Source organism: Rhipicephalus microplus, chromosome 7 (assembly GCF_043290135.1).
Source record: "Rhipicephalus microplus isolate Deutch F79 chromosome 7, USDA_Rmic, whole genome shotgun sequence".
NCBI lineage: Eukaryota > Metazoa > Arthropoda > Arachnida > Ixodida > Ixodidae > Rhipicephalus > Rhipicephalus microplus.
In genome coordinates this window covers 87977451-88000924 of record NC_134706.1, presented here as the reverse complement: position 1 = coordinate 88000924, position 23474 = coordinate 87977451, and the positions used below count along the sequence as shown (strand labels likewise).

The following is a 23474-nucleotide window of genomic DNA, read 5'->3' as shown; positions in this document are numbered from 1 at the left end:
CTTTGCTTGAGACACTAGCATGTTCGAAACCAAGGTGAAGAGTTTGTTTAAGGGGCGATACTCCTTAGGGCATAGGCTAGTCCCTCGCCGTTCTAGTAGCCACCCCTATTACGGGGAGTGCTCACTAGATGGCACTGTGGCCCTCACTCCGCTAGCACTCGAATCACTCATCACATGGAACTAGGGGGCGCTCGCTCCCCTTTGATGCGTTTGAGATGAGTGCTTGAGCACTGCACCTTGGCCCAGCCCAAAAACTTCATGTCCAGCCCCCCCCTAGCTTGGCCCAGGGTTTTTAAATACGGCCCGTACCCGGCCCCGGCCATTCGGGCTCGGGCCGAGTACGGGCTAGCCCGTTTCAGCCAGTTTTGCCTTGAACACAAACGAGGCCCAGCCACTCTTCGGTTATTGTGAAGGTATCTTCCTCACACAAAAGATATTCTAGTCAGTGTTTTGGAACTTCTTTCAAAGTCACGACTTTATCTGGCGCACTTTGTGTAATTTCAGTTACTTACACCCGTAAAAGTTTTGGAAAAGAATTGCAAGCTAATGTATAATATGTCTGTAGTCATAGCTGGCTGTCTCATATACGCAGCACTAATCACACAATCCTATTTTTGCATTTCAAAAAACCACTACAAAATATACCCACATAGGGTGGGAAAAATGGCAGACACTTATAGTTTGAGTCTACAGCGTTTGTGCCAGCGGCTCCGGGGAAGACTACCTGCATGAAAGGGTATATTGTCATCCTTAAACGTGCGCAAGTTAGCGCAGCTCCGAAGGCTTTCCGTCCTTTCATCGCACAAAGTTCCATATTGCAATAAAGAATTTCTGATAAGAAAGCCACGAGGAAATCCGTACGGATTTCTCAGAAAGAAAAGCCTTTTAGTTGCTGAAAAATTTATCCTGGTCCGCGATCAGAAAGGGGTCGTTTTGGTCTGGTCAGGAGCTCAGAGTAGGACGAATTTTTCGACTACTAAGAGTCTTTTCTTTCTGAGAAATCCGTATGAATTTCCTTGTCGCTTTGTGGGACAAACGGGTGGTTGTCTTCCTTTCTTAACCCTTCCGCCACCTTGCGGGTTTCCGCAGAACTCATTTGCACTAGCTGTTGAGCGAGCATTAAGGGAAATTTGCGCCCATGCATCAAAATTACTGCACACTTGTTTAGCATGTATGTGTCGTTTTAGTGACCACAACCACTCACATAGCTCAGCGAGACTGCCATTAAAGCCACCATGACGACGGAATTGACGCAGGACTCTCATATTTAGGTGTGCACAATGCTGATATGGCAGCAGCCATTCAGGCCAGTTGCTGTCTTCGGAAGTTGTCGCGTTGTTGAAGGGAGAGCTGATACCACGAGCCTCTTTGTCTTCAGCTCCCTGTTAAAGTTGGACATTGAGAGGTACTTTTCTGCTTCGTTCGAAGATGCCACAAACACAACCGGGGTTTCCGTCGTGCATGTTCGGCGCAATACTTCTGAGGAAGAAAGTTTAAGCGGAAAGACAGGGAGGTTCTGATATTTTATCAGTGGCAATCTTCTCCACATGTCCCCTTCAGATGCGAAGAAGCTTAGGGTAGCGCACAATCCGGTGTGCGGCGTGAACCCCCTTATGACGCATGGTTGTCCGCTCCCTCTGTTTCACCTCAAAATGCCGATGTAGACACCGTCTGCTAGCGAGTTTGTGGATTAAAAAAAGACCGACTGATCGCGCTGCACAATCGTTAACTGGCCACACCGTATATATAGGCGCTGGATCTTGACCTCTAAGGTAATGCCGGTGGGAGGTTTCTTCTGTCCGCTGTTAACAATAAATATTCGCAACATGCGCGTTATCTAAAAGGGGACTGCGGGTCTCTGTGCCTGTTCGGATTATTCTGTCTTTCATCGCTCATTTGCAGCGATTAGCATGTTCCAGTAGAAAGCACTGGTCGACGAATGCGTGCTTTGTGCCTCCCGGTCGGGTATCTCTCCTGCGCAACGCCACGCTGAGCGCCAGTGTAAGCGTTAGCCCCACTGCATCGCATCTTCACATGGTTCCCTTTAGCCGGACATGGTGTAATTATTTTTTCATAGGTGGTGCAAGATTGAACTGTTCCTTTCTTCAACTAAATGACAACACCGCCATGATCCTTCGCAGATGTCATTAGTAGCACAGCTTCTTCATGACCATTTCGGAAAACGATCGCTTCGTTGAACCCTCTTATGTCGATGTCCTGCTGTGGGAATGTCTTCCCAATAATACCACTGGTATTGGGCTCATAAACCCATTGTGACAAGTAAGTGGAATCCTCCTCTCATAAACATCTCTTCGCAGGACGTAGATATGACTGCTCGCATGATGTCCAACTTTCTCCTCGACGAATGATGGTCCTTGGAGAGTCAAATGATTAATAATGCTCTGTTATTCGATACCCAACGCACTCTGCTGTTATTTGGCATTACTTTTCACAATCAGTCCGATACATTAAAAAGACATACACCGGGTTTACAGGTGTCGCTGTTGCTTGGGAAAACAATTGTAACTGCCAATGATTGATGCTCTGCAATGATGACTTTGTGAAGATTATTCGTCTGAAGATTCAATGATGTCACTGCAAATGAAAAGAATGGTGCCAGCTTTTCTCTGCACTAATTACGACAATAATTACAAAAATTAAAACAATCAACATTTTAACCACTGGAAATAGCCGGTCGAGTCAAATGGGCAGATTAAAGTTCTTCCCACGAATAGTCCGTAGGCACTTTGAAATTTTCCAAAGGCGGTCAATGGTAATCACCGTGGAGCGATGAAATCTGGGTGATTTAGCTGGCGAAACCGAAACCGGCGCATCAAGCAGCCTGTCTGCCATTCACTTCGAAAACAGCCTCGATAATAAGTTAACGATAATTAATTGTTTAAAAAGTTAGCTGTTTACTATAAATAATGCCGTAAATATTGTTTGTACACACTTGAGGATGCCTTCTGCCAGAGTAAAGGGAGTGCCGCAGGCAGCACGCGGATGCCTCCTTTCTGCAATTGCTTCAAACACCAGCTGAATGAGACCTGGGCCTAATATGGGCCTGCCTCAGGCCCGGGCCCGAAGCTCATGCGCCAGAGCCCGGCCAGAGCCCGACACAACAATGCCTTACCCGGCCCGACCCGACCCGCAGGCTGGGTCGGGCCTGGGCTTTCAGGCCGGCGCAGACCCTTGCAGTGCTCTAACGTGTACTTGGCATGCTTTCTCTTTCACTGGCAGTCACTGCGCTTGCATGCCTCGCAACGAGCGATGAGGACAAGGCGGTGAATCAGAGGGCTCTCAAAGCAGCTGCAGTACGTGCTCGCCGTCAAGACCCGGAGATGAGGGCCCGCGAACCCAAAGCTGCCAGAAAGTGCCGGCAAGAGGATCCAGAGATGGCGAGGGCTCTCGCAACGGCTGCAAAACGTGCACAAAGGCAGGCGGATCTCGAGCTCAGAGCCCGCGAAGCTTCGCCCCACTCATCATCATTCACTCTGTGGATATGCCGTCAACTTTTCTTTGTTTGACATTAATACAGGCAAAAAACAAGGGCATGCACTCAGGACCTAATATTTTATTCTTTGTATGCAAGACTAAAGCTGCTTGACTGCAAAATAATTAGAGATTTCATTACATGCCATTTAACATCAATTAGTGAAACTTGCACAAAACAATGCATTCTTTCATTGTTATTTTTTTCTTTTAATATAATATACTGAGTGCCTTAGAATCATGCCATGCGAATTTGATGCACTTGCAGACAGTGAATCATAATTCGTTCTTGAAGGGATTCTACTTTTTATTGATCACTTCGTCGGGTTAAAAAAACAAACAAGACCCAGCCACTTACCTTTCTCAAGAAACAGTCTAAAATCCACCAGGGCCTCCCGATTGTACTCGTGTGGACCTGTGCTGACAGTGGGGAATCGCAGGGCAGATGCTAGCCTCTCAGAGAGATGGCGGTCACTTTCATTAATAGCCAGCTCCTAGAATGAACAATGGTAACCCTATCTTCAATGTTCTTTTTCATGAAAACACTGCACATGAAACTGCCTTAGCTCTTCGTATCTCAGAGCCCACATATGTGGGTGGAACGTATTTTGTTTAGGCTAGCCAATGCCTTACTTTGAAATCGATTTCAAATGGTGGAATTACTCTTGCATAATGTAATGCCAAAACTATAAATCTGCTCTAAGGCGAGAAATTGGCTAGCCCAACCTAAATTTGCTAATATGATCTGCCCACATATGTGGACACAAAGATACAAAAGGTTGAAGGTGGTGAAGAAAGAAACAGTTCTTCTAGTATGTATTAGTAAATTATTCTTTCACAATGCGTCTCTCATAATCATATTACGGTTTTGGGACGTTAAACCCCACATATCAAATTCTTTCACAATTCCGAAACTGCCATGTTTGCCACGAGATGATACTTAGCACACGAGAAAATGCACGAAAAGAAAATGCATGCACTGACACAGTGGCATCACTTCAAAGTTTCCATGCCAAATGCCACGAGATCACAGATTTTTTTTCTTAAACTTATTCTCTAGGAGGTCAGAAATCTTTTGAGGAGGTCATGGATGTAATTAATTTAGCTCTAGGAAACTTTTTTGAGCCAATGTCCCCAAAATTAGGAAATTTGTAATCAGCGGTATCGCGTGAGAAGATTTTGGCACAAAATTTAAAAAATGAAACTTCCACCTTGATTCTATTCTCTAAAATAAACCTATATCAGTGAGGTATACGTAGTTTTCAGAGTATAATTCATCCATGCCATCCAATTTATTGTTTCTTTTAAGAGTCCTATTAATTTGCGAATTGCCCTGCTGCAGTGGTCCAGTGGCTAAGGTACTCCGCTGCTGTCCCGCAGGCCCTGAGATTGAATCCCGGCTGAGGCAGCTGCATTTTCGATGGAGGCGAAAATGCTGTAGGCCTGTGTGCTCAGATCTACGTGTACGTTAAAGAACTCCAGGTGGTCGAAATTTTCGAAGCCTTACACTACGGCGTCTCTCATAATCATATGGTGGGTCTGGGACGTCAAACCTCACATATCAATCAATCTATCAATAGTTTGCAAATTTACATAAGTGAGTTTGTAAGCTATTTATACCCCCCCTTGTTTCTTTGGGTCTGAAGGTATTCATTATTTCATATGTCTTATTGTACACCACTATTTCCACAGTGATTACATCCACCATCGAAACTAGCCTTCAATCTGCCAGACCTTTCATCGAGAAAGTTTGCCCAGTTATTTTTCTGTTATAAAACTTATTTGCTAACTCGCAATGCAAAATGACTGTCTCATATCTACACTTTATAAGTCACCACAAATCGACTAAAGCATTATGCTACATGAAACAAGTTGCCAGATAAACTTAATCTTCTGTTCATTTCTGTCAAAGACAGCAGCCAAATGGAATGTTCACTTTTCCATTTTGGTTATCAACAATGCTGATTAAGTGTCTTTTCAAGTAGCTTTATTTATTATTGCACGATATGTATATACATAAGAGCTCATCCCTATAAAACTGTCAGAAAGTGAGAATATTTGAAATAAATCAATGAGCACTTTAAGATACGAGACGTAGTGGAAAAAGCAATTTTTTTCTCAAAACGTTGTTTTTCTGTTTTTGTTATGTTAAATGCGCAATTTATTACCCGTGATTTTGTTGCATAGTGTTTCCATTTACGCAGGTTTCTTTCAAAAGATATAAGCAAAAATGTTAGACCACCCATCACCTACGAAAGCGAAGCTGAAAGTGCCAGTTTTGTGTACATCATAAGATTAGCATGATATGTGGTATTTAGTTGACTATTTAGCATTTATATCACATGGGAACATATCATAATCCTCTGAAAACATTGTAAAGACATTAGAAATGTCAAACTTCTCACTAAGTGAACATGTTAAGCGGTCCATGTGTTGCTCACACTCAAGAACACATATGTGAGTCTGGAAACGATCTAATTTGCTTTGTTTCATGATATGTGTCATTTTATTAATGTCAACAGAAGCACATTTGATATTTTTAAGAAAATTGGGATTGAACCTGGCCCCTCCACAGGAAAAACGTGCCTCACAAACAATCAGCATCGTAGTGCCAAACTTCCCATCATGTTGCAAAACAAGCTCGAAAAAAATTTTGAGTTGCCGTTAGAAAAAAGGCACACAATAGTAAGGTCTAGGTTGGAACTGGCTACAAATGTTGAGAATATTAGCCCTTCTGAATACCTTGTGTAAGCACTGCACCTTTTCAAATCATATTAGTCGATTTTCTCAAGACATGCATTTCTTATATTTTTCCATACACAAACAGTCGGAGCTCTTCTGCTAATTAACATTTTTCATTAAAACTTGGCACACTTCTTTATCACATTAATAGGCATGCAAAGAACCTCAAAGAACAAAATCGTACCACAACATTTAATATGGCTGCCTGTTATACAGAAGTGCCCCTAGTGATACCGCATACTTTTATTGGTCACCTCATAACTATGTCTTTACTATCCATCAGATGTTACATGTTTTGATTGATTGCACAGGCCAAAACTTTTTTGTGTGTGCCTACAAAAAATGAAAATTTTTCAAGGAGCGGAACTTGAGTTAGGAGTGTCCACACAAGGCATACTTTTAGAAAAACTTATAATCATGAAAAGCGACCAAAAATTATGACTTGCTTTATAACGCTCACATGTGCCTATAAAGGTGTGCTTTATCTTGCAGACTAATGATTTCCAATTGCTTTTGGGAAGAAATTTTTTTTTTTAAATCATGGCCTCGTGCTTTAACAGATCAAAAACCAGTTCTTATGGTAACTGTTTTCTTATTTTGGGGGGAGGGGGAGGAGGGGGCAATGAAAGCTTACTGTTCTGTGTCAAATCAAGGAAAGAAGCCCGTATTAGAGCAGGAACCAATATTAATATACTTACTATAATACTGAGCCCTAACTATCATGGACATAAAATTATTGGGCCACATGCAGTACCAAGGCTCTTTTGCTGGGTTAAGTGACATATTAGTTTTCAATCGCTTTTAAATTCAATTTTAAAAAATGTAAATCCTGCTTATGTTGTGGAAAAGTTGCTTAAATCTGTCACTACAATTCATGGTCTTTTCATGTTCGCCAAGATCTATTTAATCACACATTCTGACCATCTTTCGGTTCCTTTAGCATGTGCCGTAATAGTCTGACCCCAACGTACTATACTCCTGACCTGCCCACGTGACGACGTTCCATGGTGCCATGTGCATGGTGGAATGCTATGCTGCACATATTTGCTCTTGTTCCAGGATCAGCTGCTTCTGTTACACCAACAGAGGTTTGGTAGATACACAAGTGCACAACATGGCACCATACATGGGTGCACAATACTGCACCATGGCGTGCTATCGTGCACATGGTCATGCATATGTGATGCGGCGCTGGTTTGTCTGCTGTACTCACATTTTCCAAGCTACTGCATCACAACATATTTGTTCTTATTCCACAATTAGCTCCTCCTGTTACGTCAACAGAGCTTTTACAGATAAGAGGGTGCACATCATCATGTGCCTTCTTTCAGATTGCCCTTGTTCGTTGTACCAGTAAATTTGGGTGTATTTTCAAATCCCTGCCATGCTTGTGACAGTGAAAATTTTCACCAGACACTTCAGCCAACTTTTGAGTGTATGTTTACAAAAGCACCAAATGCCCCAACGCTGGCGAACCATCTTCTGGACTATTAGTAATGAATTTGTCTCCTCTGTTGCTTATGCAAATAAAAATCACCTATCTGTGGGTGAACAAATAGAAGAAACGTGGCTGAACAGAAGTGAACATACGAGTCCATCTTATTATATGTAGTATAGCAGGTGTGCATGCCAACAGTTTTGTGTGTTTATGATAAACAACTAATTAGGAGTAGCCTCACCTATAAAAAAAAATTGGCTCGATCCTTTTCTCACACATTGGAAACTATGTGGCCCATTGGTGATTTTACTGAATCAATAGACTTCTGCTGAATTTTTCGTTAGTTTCTTTAAGGAGTACATGTCTACACAATCATCTTGACCCTGCGTGAGCAGACAACCGCAGGGGAGCTGTGTTGTTTGGGAAGCTAGTAGAGCCAAAACTGTGGTGAAAAAAAAAAAAAAACCTTAAACGTCAGAAAAAAAGAGCCTAGCATAAGCATGCTGGTGTTCTGCTTGCTGGGCAGGTCAGGAGTACAAGTGCACCAGAAGTAACAGGCATTTTTCACGGGTAGAACCGGAGCAGGTTTTTTTTTTGCTCTGCGGCGACGAATCTGCCTTTCATTGATAGATTTGGAGTGGGTCCGCGCTTTTCACTGGTAGCTTCAGGGCAACTCGCTCCGAGGTGGATTGCTCTCACTGCTCCACCGCCAAGTCGCAAATTCGGGTGAAAGTATGACGAGCAGCATACATCACTTCCGTCGTTGTGCGTGGGCTCAGCTTTGCAAAATGGCTGCATTCACTGCTGTAGAAGAACTGCTGTCCAGCGATGAGCACCCCCAGCAGCAGCTGACACACATAGCCCGAGAGACTTCCATGTGCTTGTCCATATTTGCACTGGCGGCAAATTTGCCATGGAAACGTAGAGAGTGGAAAAAGGAATCATTTCCGGAATAGGTTTAGTGGCGTATACGCAAACAACTTCTGGAACGACCTCCCCTGGGGCATTCAGGTGTTTCACTGGCAGATTGGGCTTGGTGCAATCCGACTGCTTGCTTCAGGATTTCGGCAGCTACTCGGGATCTCTTAGTGAAAAGCGCCATAACACTGACCACACAAGCATTTTCCAAACAAAGCCAAAACTCATTCAAGTGCACTTTATCAGCAGATATGCTGTAGATAGCAAGACTGCAGCAGCACATTTCGCTGATAAATTGCGATACCCATTGCGAAATCCATGCCAATACCATTCTTGCTTGTCAGGGGTGAAAGTGACAACTTTCCTGGTGAACCAGACAGTGAACGCTGCTCAAGTTCTCCTAAAGATGAGGGGCAATAACGAATGCATAACGCATTAGGGTGCCCTTCACAAACAGTAACGGTTGCAGCGTGGCTTCACTTAAGCTAGTGATAAGCATCAGAATATCAGAATAGCTCAGCAGGGTATGCCAACACACATTATCTGCAGGGTATCTGCTGATACAGCATGCAGTTCTGTCCAGTTTGACCAGAGGTCATGTGCTCAGTTTTACTTTGGGGCCCGCGTAATATAACTCATGGGTCTGGCTTTAGTACTTTACATGAGCAGACAACCCCACACGTACGATTGCAAAGAACACAAATGGGCTGCCCTTACTACATGCACCAACACTGAAATGATGGAAGATAACACTTCTTACCTCCAAGATAACTCAGCTGTAGCCTATTAAACTGCCCGTCTTGCAACATTTGCTGCAGCTTCTTATCACCCACTGCCAGTGAGGATGAGGCAAGTTGCTCTTACTTTAGAACTCTGGCTATAAAACTTCTAGTGACCTTCATTACAATATCAAACAAAAAAAGAGAATAAATAGAGAATGAAGCCCGTGTCTTCTGATTACAAGCTCGGCATGGCTTCAGAATGTTCGCACTGACCCTTTTTACAATATTAAGGACAGAAAGTTTTCCGTCATGCATGTCTCTTTAATCCTTCATTTCAGACTCACTTTTCTTTCTTGTATGGACCACATGGTGGCCCGACAAAGCATCAAGTAAAGTGCCGCAGCCTTTGGTGATTCACTGCTAACCTACGTGTGCACAGTGTTTATCAGTGCACATGCACAATAACTGGTTCAATGTGCTCGTGTTTTTCTTTATCACTGGTTAGCTTGTCATACATTGCACAAACTTCCCAGTTCAATGTGATCAAAATGCTCGTGTCCTATGAAATTTAACATGTAGCTGAAAATGCAATAAACTGAGCATTACAGACATGAGCAACACTGAGTCAACACGCTAGAAGAATTGTTCTTGCAGAGACACACTGAACAATTCATAGCGTCTATCTTAAGGTTAGACTGCAGTAAAAAAAAAGAACAATAACAATATTTCTCTTCCTTCTGTAACTCACTCTTCTTGATGACTTCAGATTACAGCTTTGTTGCAGAAGTTCTTCCTTTTCTCCTCTACTGTTACACTAATCAAATGCTTCGTAATGGATGTACATGCAGACCTTCTGAGGTAGCCGATAACCACAACTAGCTTGGCAAGGTTCTGTTTGGCTAGCTTTGCATCGTGTGTAACAAATGGCCTGTCGAAGTAAGTACTCAACGAGGGCAGACATGGGGGAGGAGGCTATAAATAATAAATTGTTGACATGCAAATGGCTAGTCACAAAAGTGACAAGCACACTATCGTTGCAATAAATAGGAGGCTTTGGTGACGAGCACTAGCTTCAAAGGTTGACATCGAGAAAGCGAAACGCTCATCGCCGCGATTTCACAATCAGACCTTATAACTATCTACGCACTCCTCGTTTTAACTGCCAGCGTAGGAAAAAAAAAAAAAAACACGGAAACTGCTTCCGCATGCAGATGCTAGCAGCTGTGTGATACGGAATGCCAAGTGATACGCGCAGATAGGCCACATACCTGTTCGTTGTCCGGCCACGCGCACGGCATATCTGGAGTCTCGATGAGCAATGCACGCACCAGGACAGTAATTAGCAGTGAAATGATAGTCACTGCAATTATAAACAACAAAACGAAGAGCGCACGTTTGCCGTAGAGTGCTCGCTTGCGCACGTCGGGACCGAACGTTGTTTTCAAACCAGCCATGATGTTACGACGAAACACTTCCTCCTAACTTGCCGGAACGTTTCTGGTCTCCGGTCCGGCGCTGCACTGTTGACACACTACCGAACAGCGCACTGACAGTTGTCGCACGTGAACAGCAACCGCGATACAAACGAAACAACGTGACCACCGTCAACAGCTGACTGCGATGCAAGGCCGGCGCGCCCGAACGTCAAAAAGGTCACGCAGTTGGCATTGTTAAGCCTTCGAGATGGCTGTTTCGTCGATGAGGACAGACTCGGAGATTAAACCAAAACAAGATTTGCCGGTGGTCCGCCAGTTGACGCTACCTTAGGAACCACCAATGTTCGTGTTCTCTGGTCCAGCCGCCCCATCCTCGCCAGCGGCACGCTGATTCTCGTACTAATGGCTTCGAAGAACATCTCGCGTATCATATTCGTTACCGGCAACAAAAACAAGCTGCGGGAAGTCGTGACTATTCTGGGCAAGATTCCTGGTTTCGAGGTAAGTAAGCTTGAGCGCCAGCAAGTTCACACGCCGGCGGAATTGTTTCGTTTTGAATGGGACGATCATAGCTCGAAATCTTGCGGCCTTGCGCGTGAATCGGAACTTGCCAATAGTGGAGCATGACATACTGGCACACTGGCGAATTGAGAAAGGCTGCCGGCAATAACGAGGCACGCAGCTCTGAGATATCCTAACCACCATTTGTGTGTGTGTTCCCGTTGATGCCCGCGCCAATTTTGAATTGCGCACTGGCCCGTGCCAGATTCAGTGGTGTACATCTGTCAACGTTGTTGACACCTATGACTGAAACGTCGTTACGTATGCAAAGTGGCACAGATCCGTTAGACTGACCTCGAATAGGACACTCTAGTTCCGTTTGGGGTTGTACGGTGTCGCTTAAGCTTGTTGCCACGCTTGGGGGTATTTGCGCCTGCAGTTCCAGCTTTCTCATAAGATTCTTGTGTAATTCGCTGTGCATCTCGCAAGCGCCTGTGCGGCGTAATGACCTCTGTGTGTTGCAGAAATCGGAACCTTTTTTTAGATGCGAAGCACCTTATGGCAGAGTTCAAGCCGATGTGCGGCGTGACCCCACTACTTGCGCGTGCGCCAACTCTCACCCCTCTCCTCGCGTGAGTGCGAAGAGGCGGCAGAGCTTTGGCTGAGGGCTGCATTCTCTTCGTTTCTTCTCTCCCGTTTATCTCGCCGCCACAGCTGTGCGCTCGTATATAATGATATGTGTGCTTGCTCTGTTGCACACTGCTAGCAGCGCTGGGTGTTCACTTTGCGGCACTCACACGGTGATACACACAAATTGGGGGGGGGGGGGGGGGGGGTTGGTAACATAAGTGGTGTACAACATATACACAGCTCCACACACAAATGAAACATACACGGAAACATACAAATAGAAAAAACAGATGCAAACACAAGTGAACACCAGCGCTGCTTCACATCGATCCTCACCTGGTACCTTTAGTGGGAGATGGCATATTTTTCGTACTGTACATTTCATCCTATGATTGACAGATTGAAATCAATCATGTCCAGGAAGTTGGGAATTTAAGCGTTCGGACTGGATTGTGACTCTAAAGTACACGACGGGTTTACTCGTGAAACTTAATGGCGGCGCAGAAGACCAGGCATTGTGTGGGTAGTGCTGCGATACTTTTGAATCGTTGCTGAAGTATGGCATATCTCCGTGGCATCAACAATGCACAGCGGCACGTTCGCTAGGAAAGCTAGCATCTTAAAAAACGTGGCGCTCTTCCACACTCGATATGGCACCCTAGTGGCTTGGGCACACCATGGAGGCTGGCAAAATACTGAGAATGGCGAAGCGGCACATGGGTTACTGGCACTTTTGTGACACCAGCACGCCATGGACACTGGAAAAACCAAGCTAGTGAGAGCTGATTGATGGGATAACATGCTGGCCGACACTTCAGCAACTGTAGCCGGCACAATATGAGAACAGCAAAATACCGGCATTCTTTTCTGATTGGCTGTAGCGACTGCCGTCACAACGTGGCAGGCCTAATTAAAATGGCCAAACTCAACACAACACTCAGGCACTTCCCAAAATACACAGTGGACTAAACAGGAACCGTATGGGAAAGCTGGAGTTGTAGGAGTAAATTTAGCCACCAGATGTGCCAACAGTTTGGCAGCACTGATCGCCAAGTCTGGCAACGAATTTATGCAACACCAGACTAGCATAGAGTATTTTATAAATGCACGTGAGAGAACTCTGGCGCTAGTGTCTATGGGAGCTGCAACGCATAGCGGTTAAAGGAGCACTGACGTCAAATTTACTCATGCCAAGATTTTGTGTCAGCGAGTAGTTATAGACCCTGAAGAAACGATTCCCGACCTAAAACGCAACTGAGGGATGAATAACTATCTCTTTTATTGATTTATATTACTGGGATCTAGCACAGTCAAAAAACGGCCGGCGATCCCGCTATTTTTAGCGCTAGGAGCACCAGCAGTGGCACAACCTCACGGTCACCTCCAGATCACGCCACAGCTTACCACTTCTCCGCAGAAAAGAGTGATGTCAGGCTCAGCCGCTCCACAAACATTTCGTCTGCTAGGTGGACTCATTCAGTCATGCCTTGTCACCTGCATTGCTGTCGTCGCCGTACTACTTGTCGACTCGTGTTCAATAAGATAGTCTGGAGCTTGGAATCCCCGCGATTGGCTACGTCGCGCATTATTTTTGCTTCGATCGACCTTTTACAGAACAGTGATTTCGAAATGGACGCCGTTCCAAGCAGCACTGCAGAGGTGGCCGAGGATGCACGCTTCAACCATGTTCGCTCGTGTGTCTCAGCTATTTTCGTGTGTTTTGGCGTGCAAAGCATTCAGGTGTACGCAGAGGGGTCAATGCTATAGAGCTATCACGAATGAGCATCAGCGGAGAAATAGAATACGTTTCTTGCTTGTCAGGCTCCTTTTTGCGCTTCCAGATGGCTCCACCTATGCAGTCTCTCGCGGTTAACATGGTGTTACCACTTTTACGTGGACGCAAAGTCTACAGATGAACGAAAATTCAACCATACCTGCGTGTAATTACTTGTTAGCGATGATATCTGACTACACGCTCTTCCACTTTTGATAGCTTGTGGTCGTGTTGATGTGTAACGTATACGTGATATGAAAAGACACCCTCATTGCGCTTTTTCCGTGCTTCGAACTAGACGACTGCAACTCACCTGAAACTCACTAAGATTCTCCGACATGCTGACCAACAAGCACACGTTTAAGCATGCTCTTGCCATTCTTTTAAAGGTAGTTTTTATCTTGATAATTTTATGAAATCATTCAAACCGGTGCGATGAAGATCAGACACGACGAGCCACGGTTGGGCTAGACTGCATCTGCGCGCGCTAGCTCGTCCGTGGACGAGCGAATGCGTTTCTGCACTTCGGCGCCATGATAAGAACACTCGGATCGTACACGTCATTGCTGCTAGGGCCTCGTCACTCAGAATGGTATTTGTGGAATGTATCACACCGAACACCTAGCACTAGTTTCGATGTCGCAGGGCAGCCTATTTTTCTTTTTTTCTCCTTAGCTTTTCTACTCTATTTGACATCGAATTAAAGTAACTTCCACGTGACATATGCCGTTCAAATTTGGTCAAGAAGACTTATGCATACCAAGCGACAGAATGATGGGCACATTCCGATCTTGAAATTTGATGTCAGTGCTCCTTTAAGCAAGCATAGGTATGATGGGTAGTGCATGGATTTGTCTAATCTTCATACTTTCATCTCAGCTTGACTTCACGTGGCTTAGAGCTGCTTTCTTACTAAACAAAAATCAGTAAAATTTTAGCAGTTGCCCTTCACTACTTTAATCTTTTAGGCTCACCAATCGAAATTGGGTCATGGAGTTTAAAACCGTTCGTTGTTTGATACGGAACAAAGCTAAAACACAGGAATAAACAAAAGTCACAAGTGTGGTCGTAACCCACAAGCACAATGACTAGGCGAATCCGTGTAATACCCGTCATTCCCATGGTCGCTGAACGATTACAGTGCCAGAGTTCTCTCTACTTAGTTTCAGAAAATTTTATGCAGACTAGTGTGGCTACAATGGAGGTATGTGAAAATATTCATGGCATTTCCCCTGTCTAGAGGTGCCACCTTGAGCAACATCCACTATGTCAAGACTTAATGTGACAGTTGGAGGCGCTGCCTGCTAGCATGGGAAGACAGCAATGTATCCCGCTCAAGTCGGAAGCTTCTTTAGCTTCGCTGGGGTTCCACATGGTTTTACAAGTACCTTCTGTTGGTGTTTTGTGATAGAAATGGCATCCACAGATCTCTTATCCTTACTGCCACTTCCCTCTCCTACCCTCTTGAAGCGATGGGAACGACGCTACAAATGAGCAAAATAGCTGCGACGTGCTTCATTTCATGAAAGCTGCTACATCTGTGTTGCGAATGAGCGAAATCGCTCTAAAGCTGCTTAGCATAGCCTCTGTGATCACCTGACATTGTGCTGCTTAATCTCGGAGGCCGTCACCAAGTGGATTTTTCAGTAAATACCAGCTGGCAGACGGGCTGTTTGCTGCCTTCATCTCTTGTGCTACCTTTATGCAGAGCTAATTCAATACAATCTAGTGCATCGGTTATGCTAGGCCATGTGCCCACGTGTGGCTTCAGTTGTGTGAGTGTAGGTACCTAGTGACACTGTTGTTTGAGTTGAGTGCAGTTGTGGCTCATTCCCAGTTTTTGCCGTGCCCATTGCAATCCTATTGGCGGCATGACGTCCCATTGTGAGTTTAGCAATGTTGTATTGTTGTACTGGTTGTATGAGTACACGCGTCCACTACGACAGTTGTGTCATGGCACTGTGCACTCAGTAATACTTTATTTTATTTTATAATAAAAGCATTAAAATGCTATCTGACCTGTCTTTTTTATTTTGTCTTGTTGCTGAAAAAATGGCAGCGTTGCGATGCACTGCTGTGAGCTCCTGAGGTGTGTTGTTCTCCATCGCACCTGACGCCAGGTGTATCGTAGAATGGAGTCTTCTTGTTTTACAGTGTGAATTAGGAGGGGAGAAGGCAGCACATAGTTAAGGTTCACTAGGCCTCCACACCCATTAGTCCAGGCCACTGTCTCAGAGGTGGTTCGAGACTGGCTTTAATACACTGACATAGCGCTAAGCTCATGCGATAATGACTCCTTGCACCCCTCCTCTTATCTGCTGTGCTGCGCAGTTAGACAACCGTGCGGTGGATTTGATGGAGCCTCAGGGCGATAGTGACACCGTCTGTCGAACCAAGTGTGAGGAAGCTGCACGCCTGGTGGGTGGTCCGGTGCTGGTGGAGGACACATCGCTGTGCTTCGACGCCCTGGGCGGCCTACCTGGGCCCTACGTCAAGTGGTTCCTTGACAATATTGGCTCCGAGGGACTCCATCGCATGCTCGCGGTTAGTGAGAGCATCGGCACACATGTTGTGTCCCGTTCTCATTCTAATGTTCGTTCCCATGTGGTTAAAATATGACAATAATTACGATTGGTAGCCATATAAAGTAACTTTAATGCAAATATATTTGACTGGCACATGTGTACCTGTGTCGAACACTTAACAATATGACTTGGGGCAGAACAGTGTAATCTGGCAAGCTCTGTACGGTCCTGTGATCAAGGCATAACTTGTTCAATTGAAATGACATGACTGATTCTCCACAGTTCAGCGAAATTTTGCTTGATGTCGGCTCTCAGTTTAACCTTTTTAGACGCCACCTATTAAAAATAATCTATAGATGCATGAAATCGACACAAAATATTTCAAGGCTTTTGATACTTTATTTTAGTAAAAATATCATAAAACATTAATTTTTGTGTTCTTGTTATTTTCAAGTAAACTATAATAAATATATTTCTATTCTTATATCATTCATGCTCTATTTTTGCATAGATATAATTCATTCTCAGGCGAGAAACATGGTGCAAATCAATTTTTCGCAGTGTTAATTCCAAGCAAGAACAACAATTATACTTCTTGTGGGAAGCGGCAAGTTGCATTTGTTGAATGTGGTAGTGTCTGTAGCAAAGTGACGGTATATGTTCAACAATGGGAGACTGCTAAATGAAGTTAAATGAAGACACATTTTTCACACGAGAGGTTCAGCTGATCAAAAAGGGAATGTAGTAGTTCCTACTTCACGAAAGCTATGATTGAACGCATAATGAATACCTTGCAGAAAGTCACAACTTCAAACACATTTGGCCTTGCTCCGAAATTGCGCTGCACTGAGAATTCACATTAGGCAGCATTGTAATCATCGATGCATTTTTCGCTTTGCAGGGCTTCGAAGACAAGCGTGCCGAGGCAGTGTGCACATTAGGCTTTAGCGCAGGCCCCGAAAAGCCAGTGCGCCTGTTCCATGGGCGCACGCGGGGCATTATAGTGGCACCACGAGGTAGCAACAACTTCGGATGGGACACATGTTTCCAACCGGAAGGGTTTAGCCGTACGTACGCCGAGATGAGCAGTGCTGAGAAGAACGCCATCTCTCACCGGCACAGGGCAGCGGAGGCGCTCCGCCAGTTCCTGCTCTCTCCGGATGCTGCGCGCGAGTGCCCTGGAAGTGTGTGATTGTTTTACAGTGGCATATACGTCAATTTCCTCTGTAAATTTTGTCGATTGTCAACTGCCGTATTTGTAGTAATTGCAAGGATTTCTATTTCACTTGTCTCTGCAGTCCACTGGTGAGTTTACTGTTAGGTGTTCTGTTAAAAAAAATTGCGTGTGTAGCAAATTTACTGTAATTTAATCTAAATCAATGGGTAATTGTTTCTGAATTGTGGCTCGTTGATTGCAACGTGTTTTTCATGTGGTACGATTACACTGGGGTAGGCAGAAAAAGGTCTGTGACCAAGGGCTGAGTGAAAGTTATGTGATGATGATGATGACAAACTTTATTCAAAGATAGGCAGAGCTTGTGTGGATTGCCCCCAAGGTGCTTTGCTGATGGTTGGGGACCCTACTCCAGCGCACTTTTCTCTCTGCCATCCCGAGCAGCCTCATTTGGTCGTCGCGGGCCGAGCTGGACAGCAGTTCCTCCCATTGCTAACTTGTGGTGTTCATATTGTGGTGTTCCATGTTGTGTAGCACGCACTCCTACGTTATGTGGTACAGTCAAAGCTCAATAAAGCTTGTTGTTGAGCTAGTTGGTTATTCATCGTATTGTAAAATAATTAGCGCAACCTTGACTCTCGCAAACACTCCCACAAACACTCACACATCCACCTGAGTGTCGTGTGTGTTACTCGGGTGGATGTGGCAGTGTTGGTGCATTTGCGAGAATCAAGGTTGCACTAAATATCTTACAATATAACAGTCAAATCTCGTTAATTGAGGACTTCACCGGAGAGAATAAGCAAGTATGAATTAACTGTATGCTGCATAACGCCTCATTTACAGTATTAAGCAAACAGTAAATAAATGTCTGTTGCACTTACACCCTTCATTTTCTTTATAAGTACATATGTTCTCTACATTTTGTTAAAGTGCCGTTTAAAAGCCACAATATTCGTCATCCTAGGACTTTGCCAATGTGGTTACATAGTGAACAGACTCTCATGTTTAATTAGTTTGAACCTGCTTGGTACTCCTCCCTTATTATATACCACCACCACGTACAAGTGGTGGTATTCTTTCGCAGGTAAAATGGCCGTCAACTGATAATTTGTTTATCATGATGTAGCTGACTATTTTTATTCTAGCATGGCAACCATTTCTAAAAGCTCTTCAACATTTTTCACTATGTCTGAGTTTTAAGACAATTCACATACATTGCCTCAAATTAAAACAAAGCTGGAGAGTGCAGTATCCACATGTGGACAAAACTGTGGCCGCCAAGTGATCAACATAGCGATGCAAGCAGCGCAGCCTTTCGTTTTTGGTTGTCTGGGAATGCTGCTTTCACTGTACTGCACAGGACTTTTTCAATGCTTCGCAGTTGACACGCTTGGAGAATCATCTGAATTAACCGGGTTGCTGCCAAATATCACCGCAACAACGAGAGTTTGATGGCAATAAACTATGCATATGCTCGTCGAAACAAGAGAACATGTCTGAGTTATCCAAATTTTCGAAATAATAAGGGTAGAATTCATTAGCTTTTACTGTACGGGCAACGTTTATAGATTCTTTTTTCATTTCCGAACTTCCCACTTCACCTACGGGGAGCAGGCGACCGGCTGCAGTTCTTGCCACCGCGGCACTGCAGTCGAACGTTGCGCCAAGCAAACGAAGGTCATCTGCTATAGCTAGGCGCAGTGTAGCCGATGTGCAGCGCTCACACAATGATTTAGAGCCTCCTGCAGCATCTTCTTGTTTTAGGCATGAGGGGTATAATGTCAGGCCTAGATGTGTGTGCAGCGTCTTTCTGGTTCTTCAATAAAATATAAGCTCGTGTAAATGTGGTTCTAGATGAGCACATGGAGCATTTTCTGGAGTTGCAAATACTACAGAGGCGGGCTGCATACTCCTGAGGAGGAAGCCGGACATCTAGAAGCTAGACGAGTTGGCTGACGGGGACTCCGAGCGGTGACCGAGCCATGCATCGCTGTGCCAAGCTATAAAGTGCTAACTTTTCATATTGTTGTCTCTTTTCATTACTTGCAAAATTTTGCAAATCTCAAGTTCCACCAATAAAACTGTGACAGAAGATAATGAAATGGTGTCTTACATGGATGGGCCACTTTATTTCAGGTCCCTTATTGACACACAACGGCAATTTGAAATGTGCATTGAAGAAACTTTTTTTAGTGCGTTTAACTGTACATTGATAAACAGGTGCACTTCTAGCTGAAATAGCCGCTATTGGAGTGATCCCGTCTAATTATTAGCAGCTCACAAGGACTATTACTAGTAATCTTGCGTGCCTTCAGGAATACCAACGACAAAAAGCAGCCATGAAAAAAAGAAACTAAGCTAAAAAGTTGCTAAAACGAGTCAAAAGCACTTAAGTCTTCAGAATAGTCATGTGGGCATGAAGACATATACAATGCTTATGTTTGGACGGCTAAATTCGAGATCATCTTGGTGGACATGCAAGTGATTATTTCACAAAACCATTAAAATAGTAATTGCTCAGATTCTAGCTTAAATTGTTGTCTTAAGCAATTATTTCACGTATGCTGACAAAATGTCTTGCAAATAACACACACTTCATGGGTCTTGCGTGACTTTTCTTGAGATGACCTGAAAAACCAGTCTTGAGCGACAATAAATGTGAGGACTGCATAAGTGTGCTGAAAATCACGATTGCTGAGACTGTACCCCGACTGAAATTCAAAGACTGGCAACCATTCCTTGTAGTATAAGAAAATCCGAGCAGTTAATATTACTGAGCAGCAATCCATACCTGATTTTCTCGAAGGATGTGCATAGTTCCTCACATATAATGTTCCTAATGCTGATGAGTGCAGAACAGTGCAGAGTGCCCTGTATGTGGAATACTTTCGATTGTCCTGTTCACTTGCACTCTCACTTTGAGGCAGCATGTAGCAATGTGTGGTTTCCAGAAAGAAAACTTATATTCAACAGTAACGTAGCTTTTTGGGGGGGTTGGTTTATATAAATAGAAATAAGAAACCAGTGAAAAACCACTTGAAGACAGCGAAGAAAAACAACCACACAAGACAAGTGCTGAAGTTAACTGCAGCGCTTGACCTGTGGGGTTGTTCTTGTCTTCGTGTAGTTTTTTGCGGTTTTTCTTTCCTATTATACAAAACAATTCTGCCCGAGTCAAAGCCACATATCCAAACATTGTTTTTAGATGCGAAGCAGCTTATGGCGAAGTTGAATCCGGTGTGCAGCATGACCACCCCTACTGGTAACGCTCTACAGCTGGCCGAAGCACTGCGAGAACGCGCTATCGCGTTCCTGCCTGTCTATGGGGCTGTCTAAAAGGCTACGGCCTCTTTCCTTTACACTTTCTCAGAAATAACGTGATGGCGTCATGGAAGTAGATTCTGCAGACGCGCGATGAACCCACCCGCTCCCGCGTGGCATGCCGAGGAACCCACGTAGCGTGCTCCAACAAGAGTTGGGGACGAGTCACAGCAACAGGAACTACAGTGCATTCATGGTATGCTCCACTTGCAAGGACGTGTTAACATCGGGCAAGATGCCCACGATGGTTGGAACTTTGAGTCAACTCATGCGCTGCTTTGCAGGCTAATCATAGTTCCCTTCAGTGGGAGAGGGTGTAATTTAGTATGTTATGTTCGGTAATGCATGCGCCAAATTCAAGTTTTGGAGCTAGAAACATGCCTTGGTTGCTATGTCTTGACACGGATTACTTGAACACGCGGGACTGTGATGTCCTGCGCGTTCGATCGAGTAATTTGGTTGAAATAGTAGTTTGAAGTAGCCGAAACTTCTTCCTTCTGCCGCAATCGATGTGCCAGTAGCCAAACTAGCGCAAAGTACCTGGAACCTCTGCTGCAAATAACGCAAACCTGGGCGTTAAATGCTATTTAATTTTGACCAGTTGATGAATTTGTTTATAGTTACAAGTGTAACATCCCGCTGGAGATTATGTCTTTTCCCACACTTTTTTTTTCTATTCACAGCATTCTTGCATAGTATCGAGCATTATTAAAGGGAGCACTAAAACGAGGAGGATTTCTATTTCGAGCCCCATAACTGCAAGTAAACATGAAAACGTAGCTTGTGCACAGCTAGTCTGTCAAGAGGAGCCACAAAGTTAAAGTCTTATGCAAATCTAAGCTACCATTTTCTCATATGTCTATGTTTGGACGTTTTCACTCGTAAGAGGCATTTATCATCATTCACACATTCACTGCAGTGATTCAGGTGCGCTCCTTTGCGGACAGAAGCAAGACTCTGATGTGATTGCTAATAGATATACTTAAAAAATGACGTCTTTCCAGTAAATTAAGTACTTCAAAAAAAAAATTGCCCGCAGCTTCCCTCGGGGGAACACTGAGGAGGATGCGGAGCATATAATTGGTTAACGGGGTGTTAAAGTGCGACTTACTTAGGTCGATGGCTAAATTGGTTAACGTGGTTGTGAAATGGGGTGTTAAATTGCGACTTACTTGGGTCGATGGCTAAATTGGTTAACGTGGTTGTAGGAGAGTGTGTTAATTGAGTGAACACGTACACACGTATGCGAAAGGGCGGCGCTGGTCGAAGGGACGTCGATCATTGTGTTTGTGGATTCGTTGGAATTCATTTCACCGCGACCTTGGACGTCGACGCGCCGTACAAACCAACCGACGAGCGGCAACTGAGCGAGCGAGCGCCGACCTTGAGTATATATACAGCACGACTGCGCATGCACTGTCAGCTGTTGAATGTTCTCGAAGCGCGACGCCACATGCGCGTCCACTGGAGAATCAGGAGAATTGTAGATGTCGAACGCGGTGTGTAGAGGAGGAAGGGTGCACAGATGGTGGAGGAGTGAAGCGCGCGCGGTGTGTAGAGGAGGAAGGGATGCACAGATGGTGGAAGAGTGGGCGACGGCGCGACGGCGCATGCGCGCGCGTCAGCTGTCGAATGTTCGAGAAGCGGTGCGGACGGCGCGGACGGCGCACTACAAGGCGCGAGTATAAGATGCTTCCGCATCTAACATGTGCAAAAAAAGTACGTATACACCCAAAAGTGACACAGTGTCAAGCTCGCATTAGGAGCCAGTAAGACGCCCTGTGTTTCTAAACCATGACGTTAGAAGTTCATGAACGTTACGGAATAAAATCAATATTCACACTCAGAACAACAACTTCTATTACAAATTTAACATGTTAATCAATTAGGCAGTACTTACTCAGCCGGCACAGTATCAATCACCATGCCCCAGGGTGACAGAAGTCCTGGATGCACGACGACGAATTCGCAACACATGAAAACAGACCCACTCGAAATGATAAAAAAAGGGGGGGGGGGCATTCACACAACATCAAAAAGTTCAACTTGCTTTCCAATTAGCCTGCATAAATCAAAAGGAAACAGTGGCAATGATTAATGCAAGGTTGAGTACCCTTGTTCTCAGACAGTTTGCGTGCTGCCTTCTCGTTCATACTTGTTACAATAGGATCCATCAATATTGTAGTTAGTAAGGATGCAAAAAAAGTCGCTATCAAAGTGCAGCACTCATTAAAACCTTTCTGTCATAAACAGCAGCCATACACACTAGTCATTACAGCGCAAACTATACGCATACAGGTGCCCCGCCGCGGTGGTCTAGTGGCTAAGGTACTCGGCTGCTGACCCGCAGGTCGCGGGTTCGATTCCCGGCTGCGACGGCTGCATTTCCGATGGAGGCGGAAATGTTGTAGGCCGGTGTGCTCAGATTTGGGCGCACGTTAAAGAACCCCAGGTGGTCAAAATTTCCGGAGCCCTCCACTACGGCGTCTCTCATAATCATATGGTGGTTTTGGGACGTTAAACCCCACAAATCAAATCATCAATATACGCATACAGGTGCCGAGTACAATAGAACGATAGATACTCTAGGAGAATGCAATTATATTGAGTAGAAAACAGATTGAGCTCACATTATGTGTGGGCACCACGGATTCTAACAGTGTACAGAAAGGATGTAACTACGCATAGCCGGAATAGCACCGACCAGCTTTTTTAATGCAGATGGTGTGTGACGACCAGCTACTTTTTTTAGCATGCTAGTTTCATCAGTAGTTGGTGACATTATTGCACAATGTTCA

General features: G+C 44.5%; 2 protein-coding genes across 2 annotated transcripts in view; one reads left to right on the top strand and one right to left on the bottom strand.

The window, feature by feature from the left end:
• Window positions 1-10766, bottom strand: part of LOC119180074 (N-fatty-acyl-amino acid synthase/hydrolase PM20D1) — a 51419-nt gene extending 40653 nt beyond the window's left edge. Inside the window, exons 1-2 of the mRNA XM_037431216.2 lie at window positions 10581-10766; window positions 3851-3986 (exon numbers count right to left, since the gene is read on the bottom strand). Of these exons, the coding sequence (XP_037287113.1) occupies window positions 3851-3986; window positions 10581-10766 (322 nt within the window). The remainder of the gene's footprint in view (window positions 1-3850; window positions 3987-10580) is intronic.
• A 349-nt stretch (window positions 10767-11115) lies between these two features.
• LOC119180075 (inosine triphosphate pyrophosphatase) lies at window positions 11116-18846 on the top strand. The gene is made up of 3 exons (XM_037431217.2): window positions 11116-11249; window positions 15985-16197; window positions 17080-18846. Exons 1-3 carry the CDS (start codon window positions 11151-11153, stop codon window positions 17368-17370), a joined length of 603 nt encoding a protein of 200 aa, XP_037287114.1. The 5' UTR covers window positions 11116-11150; the 3' UTR covers window positions 17371-18846.
• The last annotated feature ends 4628 nt before the right edge of the window (window positions 18847-23474 follow it).

Excerpts from the sequence above, each read along its gene's own strand:
- LOC119180075 (XM_037431217.2), top strand. The coding sequence starts at position 11,151 with ATGGCTTCGAAGAACATCTCGCGTATCATATTCGTTACCGGCAACAAA. Across the intron at positions 11,250-15,984 it reads GCAAGATTCCTGGTTTCGAG|TTAGACAACCGTGCGGTGGA; the intron begins GTAAGTAAGCTT and ends TGTGCTGCGCAG. Across the intron at positions 16,198-17,079 it reads GACTCCATCGCATGCTCGCG|GGCTTCGAAGACAAGCGTGC; the intron begins GTTAGTGAGAGC and ends TTCGCTTTGCAG.